The sequence below is a fragment of the Chelonoidis abingdonii genome, chromosome 2 (genome assembly GCF_003597395.2).
Source record: "Chelonoidis abingdonii isolate Lonesome George chromosome 2, CheloAbing_2.0, whole genome shotgun sequence".
In the NCBI taxonomy this organism is placed as follows: domain Eukaryota; kingdom Metazoa; phylum Chordata; order Testudines; family Testudinidae; genus Chelonoidis; species Chelonoidis abingdonii.
Genome location: NC_133770.1, coordinates 119,137,219 through 119,149,699, shown reverse-complemented (window position 1 = coordinate 119,149,699; position 12,481 = coordinate 119,137,219). Strand labels below are relative to the sequence as shown.

The following is a 12,481-nucleotide window of genomic DNA, read 5'->3' as shown; positions in this document are numbered from 1 at the left end:
ATGTTAGAGGGGGATGGAATTTACAAACTTTGCATCTACAGGCAAGGAAGCTTGAGTTAAAGGAGAACCATCATTATTTGGTGGTGGTAGTAGTACTTAGATTTTCTTTCAGGTCACCTTCCAGACACTAGAGGGTGAGACATGGACAAACTAAGATATTGATCCTGCAAGCACTTATCACTGGTTGTGTTTCCTGACTACTCATGGGATTAAGCATTATTCCGAGTAGTATTTTCAGTGTTGGGTTTGATAATATTTGAGCAGATCTGATGTATTTCATCCAGTAGAGGGCACTACAATGTATCTATATCAGGGGTGGGCAAACCTTTTGGCCTAAGGGCCACATTTGGGAATAGAAATTGTATGGCAGGCCATGAATGCTCAGAAAATTGAGGTTGGGATGCAGGAGGGGGTGAGGGCTCTGGTTGGGGATGCGGGCTCTGAGGTGGGACCAGAAATTAGGAGTTCCTGATCCCCGGCTCAAGTGCCAGAGGGGGCCACGCCGCAGCTTTTAGGAGCCGTGTGGAGCAGTCCCCAACCCAGTGCCCCAGCTGGTGTGCCGCAGGGGGGCTGTGCAGCTGCTTCTGGGAGCCACATGGAGCGGCCCCAACCCTGCTCCCCAGCTGGAGCAGGGGAAGTCCCAGACCCTGTTCCCCAGTGGGAGCTTGATGCCCGGCTCAAAACGGCTGGCGGGCTGGATCTGGCTGACGGGGTGTAGTTTGCCCACCCCTGATCTATAAGCACAACTTAGTATCCAAATGTAGACCAAGATACTCCATAGGAGTCGGGGAGCTTGCATGGTCACTGCTTAGGCTTCAACTGATCCATGGCTAAATACAAGACTTTAGGTTCCAGTGAGCATCGCTTATGGTCAACAAATTCATTTAAAAATATTATGATGTCTTTACTCAAAAGGCAGATGGATAAGGTTTTTGGAGAAGCCTGAGATTTGAGTCATTAGGGCTACGTGTAGCAGACTAATACTAGGGAAAGTACACAGTAAGGAGGGATTAATACACTATTGTGAAACTCATTATGACATGTAGATATGCTGTTTTATGAAGCGAGACGGAAAGTGTACATGTGTTTAATGAGGAATTAGTGTAATGTTTTCTGCAGGATTTTAGTGAGAAAATTAAAGTAATAGCATTAGCTGCCAGATGGGAGGGGGAAAGATTAACTGCAATCCTAGTGGTAATAAAAGATGTAAAAACAGACCAAATCTCCATTTAGATTTCATTCCACTCTAAAATTAGATTTACAGATGATAGCCAACAGGAATCTAAAATTAGAGTCCAACAGTGCAAACTTTACTTATGTTTGTGAACACCTACTCTCACAACTAGTCCCACTGATCTCAGTGATACTATTTCTCTTAGTTTACCAGCATGAGTAAGGGCTATGCAGCTGAGCACAAGAAACAGAAGGATAGGGTAATGACAGTTGATTCATTATGCTTCCCCTATCTGTCTTCCTGTCTCTTTGATTCCTACCCATGCCTTTCCAAACTTCTCTTGATATCTGCAGAACTCACTGAAGCTTCAAGGGAGAGGGATAGCTCAGTGGTTTGAGCATTTGCCTGCTAACTCCAGGGTTGTGAGTTCAGTCATTGAGGGATCTGGGGTAAAAATCTGTTTGGGGATTGGTCCTGCTTTGAGCAGGGGGTTGGACTAGATGATCTCCTTCCAACCCTGATATTCTATGATTCATTGATCTTGTCTGATAACCTTTATAAACCTTTTAATTTAAATCCTTTTACCTCAACCCTTATCATTTGGTTCCCTAATTGTATTGGTTTTCACCCAGCTTTTTATTATTTTGTATTTAAGGCCCTACTTGAATTGCAGGATGATTGTCAAAAAATTGCAGCTGAGTTAGACAAGCTATGGAAAATTGCAAAAAAGTAATACTGGACCTTATTATTTGTGGTAATAAAATCCATTATTACTTTTCCATGATTTTCCACTGTCAGCAGCCCAGGGCTGGAGGCGGGGCCTCCTGCTGCCAAAATTGTGGCGGAAGCCTAATATTGTGGAATCTGCGGTTTCTGCAATATCACAAGTTAAGCAGGGCCTTATTTCTCTTATTTTAATGAAAAAATTATTATCTAAGCAGCTGAACATATATATTTTTAAGTGAACTCCTTTTCTAGATCCATGCTCTGTCTACACTCAGGAGTTGTAGACCTAGTTTGCTAAGATATTTCTGGTAATTTATTATTTATCATTTGTATTGCCTTACTGCCTAGGAGTCACGGTCATGGACCAGTAGCCCACTGTGCTAGGTGCTCAGTAAACACAATAAAAAGAGAGATTTTTAAATCATGTGGTCAAAGGTGAATGGCAAGGAGTTTATTTTTAGTGAGTTAACCCAACTTTATAGTATATTTTGAATGTCCCGTGTAGAAAGATGATTGCTCCCTAATAAGGGTTGTGAAGAACACACTAATAGAGGCTTTTGGTTTCCTGCTTTCCGGCCCAATACATTTTCCCTAGGCCAAAGGGTATTTTGACAGAGAAAAGGATGGTGATCCATTGTTGCATGTGGACCATCCAGTGGTTCCATTTTGTGTGGAATGTTGAAGCGAGGTGCAGAAGAGCATGCTCACTGCAGGTGGGAGTGTTGAATAATTCTATCAGCAAGCCTCTAGTGAGTGCTATGAAGCACAATTCCGACTGCAAATGGTAATTCTCAACAATTTATAAATCAGTCAAAGATTAATGGATTTTCAAGGGGATAGCAAAAAACCCTCTCTAAACCCAGAACTATCCTCCTCCTAAATTTCAAAGTCCTGTTGGAAATCAGAGAGGCAGTAGAGCTATTCAAAAACAAAAAAAAGTTGGACATTTTTTATAATAAGTATTTAATGAAAAGTATAAGTCCACCATAATGTAGCGATTTCTACTCCTCCTCCTATAATAGCCTCTTCTACTGCTTTTTAAATATAACCACATCATCATATTTTCAGAGGTTTATAACTTATTTTAGCTAAGTGTGCTCCTAGCTAAAAGGTGGCATGCAAGGTATCTCCCCAATGAGCATTTTCTTTTAATTAAAAATGTAATGTTTGTTCTGATTTCTTTGTTGATGTCTGTCATGAAAAGGCACCTATATTTTTATAGTGACATTTTGCAACTAAAATTCATTTTTTTAAAATAGTGGTGATACTAAGTTCTAAAAAGTAGGCCCAAGCAGTCTCAAGCTATGTCTGAACGACTAGTGCCAGACTGGCACAGCTGCACTACTGCAGCTGTGCTACTGTAACGCGGTAGCATAGATGCATCCTATATTGACAGATGGGATTTTTCCATAAATGTAGGTACTCACCTCTCTAAGTGACAGTAGCTAGTCAACAGAATAATTCTTCCATTGACCTACCTGCATTTAAACCAGGGGTTAGGTTGACTTAAATTTGGTGCTATGGGGTATGAATTTTTGGAGTGATGTAGTTAGGTTAATCTAAGGCCTGAGAGCAGCACATCATGCTGCCTTCAAGAGGATTAAAGTGCAAGTCATGAGCTCAGTGGTTTTGCTGCTTGACCTGGCTGGGACTGGGTCCTGGGAGCATTAGGAATGGCACTTAGCGCTTCAAGGTGTGAATACCTTGCATCAGTCTTGTGCAAATGAACCAGCGTGTCTAGACCAGAGGGTCTCAAACTTCATTGCACTGTGCTCCTTTCTGACAACAAAAATTACTATATGACCCCAGAAAGGGGGGGGACCGAAGCCTGAGTCCACCTGAGCCCCACCGCCCTGAGCGGTTGGGGCCGGGGCCAAAGCCCAAGGGCTTCAGCTCTGGGCAGGGGGGAGCCTGTAACCAGAATTCTGCTGCCCTGGACTGAAGCTGAAGCCTGAGCCTTGCCACTTGGGCTCCAGCAAGTGGAAAGCCAGCTCTGGTGACCTAAGTTCCCTCTAAGCTGCATGGCAGCACAGCTGCCTATTAACCCCCATGCAGGGGCTCAGGGCTGTGGTGGGGAGAGATGTCTCTCATCTACCATGGGGCTGTCGTGGTGGGGGAGAGGTGCCCCCCTCAACCAGGGCCAGCACGGACCTACCCCAGACATGTTGGGGAAGAGAAGCCCCTCCCCTACCCATCGGAGCTGTCACCAGGGAGAAGTGTCTCTTCCCTTGGCCCTGAGAGAGGTGAGAGAGGACTGGGCGAGGAGTCCTCTCTCTCTGCCGCAGCCCCGAGGCAGCCTGACCTCCTCATCCCTGGCCTCAGCCCAGAGCCCACACACCCCTGCATCCCAACCCTCTGCCCCAGCCCTGAGCCCCCTACCACACTCCAAACCTCTCGGCCTCACCCCCACCACATGAATTTTGTTACGTGCACCAATACGAAGGTGGTGTGTCACACATCGCCTCCATATTGGTGCACATAACAAAATTCATTCTACACGTGGACGTAAAAAATTAGAGGGAACACTGGTGGTGATCCTATTAAACCAGGGTCGTGACCCACTTTGGAGTTCTGACCCACAGTTTGAGAACCACTGGTCTAGAAGGACAAGGTTACTGTGCTGTGAGATCACTGAGACGGAAGTGAAGAACAAAATGGAAGTTTCCAGATAACTTTCTACACAAAATGTAATTATTGATACTGTGTTGTAACTACTTATAAAAAGAGAGATTCTGTCAGTTTGGTAATCTACTTAAAGGAATGGAACAGAGACGCTGAATATCCAGTTACAGTTTATTGGTGTGTCTGAACTGCACCTCACTTTTCCATAAGAATTGGGCAAAAAAAAGGGCTTAATCTCATAAATTATTATTAATATTGTAATAGAGCCTAGAGGCCCGAATCAGAATCCCATGTGTGAGGAACTGTGCACACCTATAATAAATAGACAGTCCTTGACCCAAAAAGTTTTCAGCCTAAGGCCTTGTCTACAAACAAAAATTGTACTGATTTTAACTAAGGCTATATTAACAGAAAAACTCCTTCTCTCTGCATACCATATGTCTATACTAGGGCTGCAGTTAGGTCCACGTCTTCCGCCTCCAGGCCCTGCAGAGACTCCTTTAAGGTGCAGGTAGTCAGGCATGGAGTGCTCTGGCGCATGCCTTCCTCCTCCACCTCTGAGAGCTCCAATACGACTGGCAGCCCTTCTACCTCAAGCCAATGGGTCTTTCACAAGACCTCTCCAAGCTGCTGATCTTCTACCAGGACCTCCTCAGGACCTGGAAGCTAGTCTCCGTGGTGGCTGCTGAAGGATAGGACCTCCTCACGGAGCTCCTGCTACACAAGCCCCCATCTCAGTATGCAGGTGGCAGAGTCCTCCTTGGTGTGCTGGAGATTGGTCCTGATGGGTACCGCCAGCATCAGAGACCTCCTAGACTATGACCAGAGGAACTGGTTGGACCCTCTAGTGCTCAGCCATGGAGCCCTCCACCCCTCACATCCTCTGGCATATATTCAAGGAGGTAAGGGCAATCTTATAGCCTCTAGGGCTTTCCTTTAGTGGGTCCTGAGAGAAGGTGCTCTCTTCCCTGCCCTCCCCTGGCCCTCTGGACATCACCATCAGGCCCCTGCCCTGCGATCCTTGCCAGCTGCCCCCTCCTTGGGTACAGAGCTTGTCATCTTATTGTATATGTTTGTAAAGTGCTGGGTGTATAAAAAGAATTATAAAATGGACTTTGTAAGAATTTAAGGTTGGTTCTTCCTTCAGTTACATGCATAACATCTATGGAAGCTACCTGGAGTCTCTCAATTCACCAAATGACTGTGACTGTTTTAACAATGTCCCATTTAGCAGTGAGTTTAGCTGCGCTCTCCCTGCCTCTCATTTATCTCAGTTACAGTACAGTAATTTAGAAGTGCATGCAATCGATGTAGAATAGAAGACTAAAGTACTAGCAGAGTAATGTTTGTTCAAATACGTGTCAGTTGTGTGTCTTTAACATGTATTTACCTGACATCTGATCTCGGATGATAACGTATTCCAGAAGCAACCCTGCCCAGAAATGATTTATACAAAGCAATCCAACTGTTTTCCCTGGTGTTTGCGCAGCTGCATTATCAAGGCAAGTTAATAGAAACTGTGTTTAATCATATAGGGCTGTATTGTGCCTGTTAGGCACTCTCCTATGCTGGGGCAGGTGCAGAATGGTGGGCCCCAAGTGGAGATCCTGGAGGAAATCTGCTTCCTGCTGGAGGAGCAAATGTGCTGCTATGCCCTTCAATGAGTGCAGCCTGCTTTCCTCTGCATACCTGGTCTTTGCATCGGGGATGGGACCATGGTCCCACTTCTTCCTTATCCTCTTTTGGGGTGTCCTGGGCACCAGGGAGCAGTCTCTGCACTGGACTGAAATCGTCGCCAGATATTTATTGTGCTGGGACTCAACAGGGAACGCTTTGCTTCCACAACCACACAGAAGAGCTGAGCATTATCTGCCCCAAAGGTATTCCTGGGAGGTAGCTATCATGTGTGGTATAAATAGGGGGTAATTCTTATTTTATATACAAACTCATGTCATATTGTTTTCAATTGTGCTTTTTTAAAAGTGGCAAGCTCCATATCTAGACCCTAAAAAAGTTCACAAGAGCTATAAAATGGTAACAGAAGGCACTAGCATCTACATTTACTTGTATAAAGTCACTGCTGATTATAGAGAATGAAACACTGACTCTAGAGATGTTCGTAGCTATTCCTAAAAGTCAGTATGTGCTTTTAAAATTACACTTACATGCTTTACATGATATTCTGACACACCCCACTAGTAAAACCTTTGAGCACCGCAGCAAGTATTTAGTCCTCAAAGTGCCTTTTCTAAAGTTTATTTGCTCTGATAAGTGAACAGCCCTACCTAATTTAGGTGTGCATCTGTGTTTTTCATCATCAGCAACAGTTGCCTAAAGCCACTGTAATCTGAAGAGAATGTGAATGAAAAATACTCATACCTTGATTCTATTAGCTGCCCAAGGTCCTCAGATTCAAGATAATAGAATTGCCTTTAATCCTAGGCTCTTATTACAGAAAGTCTAGTTCTTAAGTTTCTGAATCAGATAACTTGCAAATTAGTTGCTAGGTATTTTTTCAGGTTTGCCAATGTTTTGGGTTAGGTGTCGGAGAAGCTTCCTTTTGTGATGGGAGAAGGTTTGCAATTTCAGCTTGAAGCGGAGTTTTGTTTTTAATATGAAAAGGGAAACATGATGATCCTTTGGATTCCTGCAGGGCACTTAAGTGAGAGCAGCTATTGTTTCATGTTTTTGGAGGGAGGCACTCTGTTTTGCACTGATGGAGGAAGTTACATCAGCATGCATAATAAAGCAGTGGGAGAGCAACTTGTACTGTTTGGAAGTGGACACTCTCTGTTCTCACGGTCTGACAAGTGACAGTACAGAATGCTTCCTGAGAACATTTACTGTGTGTAAAATCACATGCAAAAGAGGAGAAGGAAAGCTAGAAAGAATGTCAAGTGAAATTATTAGAATGACATGGACTTTGGTACAGTTTGTATGGTCTTGACAAAGTGGATTTTATGGAATCATTTTTTGCATTGAATTCAGAACAGAGAAAGTGTCAACATGAATCACCGAGCTACAGCTTCGAAGACAAGAGGTGATAATTATCTGAGCATAAAGGTACGCTGAACACAAAAGAGGTTAGAATAGTAATAATGTGTATGATCATAAAAAGTATGTTACAATAAAATGTTATGTTTATTGACATCAGTTACAGTTTTCTAATTATTTTGGAATCCAGTAGTTGTATATTTAGAAGTTCAGTTTTCCACTCCTATTGCAATCACGTAAACGTAGGCAAACCTGTCTAAATCTTTTTGAATGTATATGACAAAGAAATATACATTTGAATAAAGAGTAACTCAGTGCCTTTAGGTTAGCTACATAGGAGAAAGCAATATATGTGAAAATAAGACGGTTTTAACTCTCATATCTGCTAACTCAGGCAGTGGTGATAAATTGTTCTTTAGCTCAGAACTGTATAAAATGAACTCAACAAACTGCTTCTCACTGTGGGAGAAATGGAATTTATTGCCTTAAGAATATAGGCAGTGGCTTATATGTAGGAATGTCTGTTGGCTTAAAGAAAGGGCATGGCTTAGTAAAACAAAACAATCTTTTCAGTGTCAGAAGAGACAGAGGCTGCTTTGTGTTTTTATGTGAATTGTTAAAATGTGTTGACTTGTCTTTGATTCAGCTTTTACTGAGAAAGTTAAATTGAGAGTGTTCCATTGGCAAGTCTGCTACTACTCAGCAATACTTCAAATCACACATGATAGTTTGATGTAGTTAATTCAGAATAAAAGTGCATTAAAACATTTGCAATTACAGAGAGGGGAAACTGCATGATTTTAAAGCTTGTAAATCAGATGTGTTAATCAAGATAATATCTGAAGTAATCATTTAGAAACAATGATAATGTTCTTAGGATACAAGCATTCTGTATGTTCTAAAAGGGAAGTTTAAAATATATATCAATAGGTTTGGGTCTTGTGAGCATATTTGTAGTACAGATACATGCATTGCAGTATCTGTCTCATGAGGATCCTTTGTAATAAGTTCTGTTAATACATAATTTGCCTAGTGTTAGCTGATTACAATTATATCAAAGCACAATTACCACAATAAATGTTCATTGTTTATAACTTACTGTGTGATGCTGTATTACTGCTTAGGCTGTAAAGCTGAAACCAAATTAACATTCATAGTCAACATTTATTCGAAAGAACCCACTAAGTTAGTAACTTCTTTCACCAACTGACCCAATGTGTATTTTTCTTGCTATATAACTCTATGTGGAAAAATCCACTGGTTTCTGAATTGTAAGCCTTTTTTTACACACTAGCCAAATGTTCAATACATTAGGATTTTAAAGCATACATGGAATGTTTCCAAAGGGTCACAACAAAGTTCAGCAGCTTTGACCTCTGTCAGGTACACAATGGGAGAGAGAACATTTAGTCAGCTTGACATGTCAATCTATTGTTGTCTTCCAAAGTAAGAAATACATTCAGACTAGCACTTTATAGTCCAATGGTTTTAGTCTTTGTGCGCCTAGTTAAAAATTTGGTTTAGCACTTTCTGTATGTGACACAACAGTTTAGTATTAATTTTGTTTGAAGTATCTACTGAATACTTTATTTCTTGTTTAGCTTGAAGGATGACAAAGACAAAAATCATAAACAGCTCATTTGACTTTGGGCTTGAATCAACAGGTGGGCACAACTTTGTTCCTATTGCCCAATGAGCTACAGTCCTTTAGATACCATTGTGTAGTGAGTGGTTGTTTGCAAGTATGATTAAGATTTTGATATGAAATGGAGTTCAATTTTTGTTGCTTCTGCACCAAGTAAAAGTAACCTTTGTTCTCCCTTAACAGTAAGATTAGGTAGGTCAAACAAAGGACAGTAGATTTAAATCTAATTTTATCTTTTTTAAATAATTATATTTTGGTTTCTTGAAATATTGTACCTTGAATAGATACTTTCAGATATTTAATTTACTTGTACATATAATATGGAAAATGATGAAGCAAACATCCAAAATGTATATTTAAAAAAAAAATAGAATTCTTTAAAATGTAGGCTTTATCTTTAGCCATTTTTTTTAAATGTGCCAAAATGTATTTTAATGTTTTTATTATTTTTTTTAAGAGCAAAGCAGAAATCAAACTTCATATTTCTTTTGGCTCAAGGGACCTTTCCTTTGGCAAGTATGATCTCAAGATTAAACTGCTTTGTCTGTTTTAAAGGCTTGCAAATTATTTTATTGCCAGCAAAAATAATAGCATCATAATTAATTCTTTCGTATAAATTTGGATGGTAAGGCTCTGTCTACACTACCCACCTTTTAGCGACACATCTATGCATAAAAGGGGCAGAAGGTAGCTGCTGTTCGTCAGCAGGACAGAGCTGTCCCACTGGCAAAAAACTTCCACCCCCAATGAGTGGCAGCAGCTTTGTAGGAGAACGCTCCCACCGACAAAGCGCTATTCACTCTAGCACTTTCATCAGTAAAACTTTTGTCGTTCAGGGTGAGTGTTTTTTAACACCCCTGAACGACAAAAGTTTTACTGATGAAAGGACCTCTGAGGAAGGCACCTGGGAATGTATTGTCTGAGCAGCCTGTGTTCTACTACTTTGGCAAAACATTCTGGTTTCTTTTACAACAGTGTAAATATGAAGTAACTGTTTTGACTTAAATGGAATTACTGCAGATTTATTTGCAGTGTAAATGAGGGCAGCATGTGGCCCTTTGAAAGGCTTCAGTGTTTGTTTCCCTGCACTGTACTGGATCACCTGGCCAGTGTTAAGGGTGTAGACCCATGGTTCTTGACTTATTACGCATTGTGGGACTCATATGCAGCTCACAATGTGTTACCTGGACTGTGGGTGCTGGGTGGCAGGGCACCGGCAGCCCAGACCCTGACCTCGGACCCTGTGGGGCTGGCCAGCTGCCTCAGACCCCTGCCGCATGGCTGTCCTGGGCTCCTGACTCCAGAGAGCTGGCCAGGAGCCCCCGACCCCATACTTCTGGCATGCGGGGCAAGCTGGCAACTCTCCCGCTGACACAGCACGCTACACACGAGCACTTGTGCTGGCAAAATGTGTGTCACTCTCGGGTGGGGTTTTTTTTTCCCCAGACCCCTGAGTAAACAAATGTTTTGCGAACATAAGTGCTAATATAGACATGGCATCAAATTCTGCCCTCACCCTTCCCTGTCTCTTTGTGGAGGCTAGCTGCACTTTGGCCCCAGGCTCAAGCAGCCTTTTTGTTCAGGGAAGGGAAAGATTATGATTGCAAGGAGCTCCAGCAGGAAGAGAGGAGAGCTCCTTGCACCATTCCTCATGCCCCCATTGTCTGCCTAGACAGGGCCGGCCACAATCTAGCCATTTAGATTTTACACCACAGCTAGTAAATACAGTCCACAGGCCACCTAATGAATGCCTTTCACATACTTACATACTGTAGGGTAATATTTAAATTAGATAGGACCTAGTGACCCAAATCAGTGTTCTCTCTGGGCCTCAGTTTCTATCTGTAAAATGGGGTTAACAAAACTTACTCTGGGTATTGTAATATTAATCAGTTAATATTTGTGCTGCGCTTTGAGACTCAGTGGGAAACAGTTGTAGAAGTGCTGTGTTATATTGTTGAAGTTTCAATGACTTCAACTTCAAACAGTTGAGATAAATAATATCCCCAGTATTTTCAGGATTCTCACTTTGATTGCATAAAAAAGTTCGTGGTAGACTATAAATATATTTTTAAATTAATATATTTTAATGAGGCAAGGTTAGTGAGGTAATATCTTTTATTGGAGCAACTTCTGTTGGTGAGAGAAGTTGGCCCAATAAAAGATATTCTCTTATCCACCTTGTCTCTCCAATAGGAGATAATTGCCATTGCCAGAGACCATCTGACTTTTTAAACCTTTATTTTGCCTCCAGACCGGACAACATTAAATGTTAAAACCATTGATTAGAAGGACTGGCTTTGCAAAGGAGTTGTCATTTAGGACAGCTGACCTCCTTAAGGTGCAAGAAATAAAATTGTCTTTTAAGACCTCTAAGCTTTTCTAACGTTTGGCATTAGATAGCTGGAAATAAAATTACTCAAGTATGTTGCACTGAAAGTGGTATATAGTATTTTTGGTAACAGAGCAGGCAAAAAGTGTAGAAACTGTGAATAATAAATTCACATTTTGTGTATATTTCCATATACCACTATTCTTTTTCCTTCATGCCCACTACAGGGCCCAACATTTGGAATCTTCCTCTTGCCAAGATTCCTATGAACCTAATTCTATTGAAAGAGGAAAGAGGAGATTGGCTTTGTGTGTTCTCCTAAACTGACAGAGGTCCCAAGCAGGGAAATCTTGAAGACCTCGTAGCCAGTACAGAGGCCCAGGACATGAATACGGATGCCTGTGTTGTTCTCTAGGTCTCATGGCAACATGGGGTGCTCCTGTTGATTCTCTGACCATACCTGGGCCAAAACCCCACACGACAGCACACTGATGTCCTGTGCAAAGGACAACGTTGACACTATCAGCCTTCTCATATGCTGGGCAATCCCTGTGATTTACGATGTGGTGATGTTGCAGGAAGTGGCTCTCCACAGGCCATGCTCACTCCCAGTTCTGCCACCGTCCTCCCTCTCCCGAAACAAGGAGCCCAAAATACAGAAAAATATGTCTTCCATAGAATTGGCAGGAGTGGGAGATGATGGTATGTTTGCACCTTCTTGGCAGTCTCAACGGGTTTGGGTCATTTGGGCCAGAATGGACCATTTTGATGTTTTCACATGGATAAAGATGAAGTAACAATAACTATTACTGTCTGATGGTGGCCTGTTGGCCCATGTAGCATGAAATAATGATAGTATCAGTCTGTTTCCTGGTGGAGACATATCCACGTTGCAAAATTAGCCCCACCTCAGCAGTCTGAAATTAGATTTATGTGCCACACAGAAATTAGGACATGCAGTGCTTTGCACTCAAAATGTTGGATATGG

The 12,481-nt window shown here is 41.9% G+C and overlaps 1 protein-coding gene across 5 annotated transcripts in view; it reads left to right on the top strand.

The window, feature by feature from the left end:
- PLEKHG4B (pleckstrin homology and RhoGEF domain containing G4B) overlaps window positions 1-12,481 on the top strand; it is a 162,212-nt gene that overhangs the window by 16,604 nt on the left and 133,127 nt on the right. For 4 of the 5 annotated variants that reach the window (XR_004371704.2, XM_032765554.2, XM_032765555.2 and 1 more), the window contains exon 1: window positions 7,332-7,585. Coding sequence is in view for 4 of the 5 variants with exons in the window: in XM_032765554.2 (XP_032621445.1) it covers window positions 7,529-7,585 (57 nt within the window). In the remaining variant the exon portion in view is untranslated. Of the gene's footprint in view, window positions 1-7,331; window positions 7,586-12,481 lie in introns of those variants that run through there. The other variant, XM_032765553.2, reaches the window with a different exon arrangement.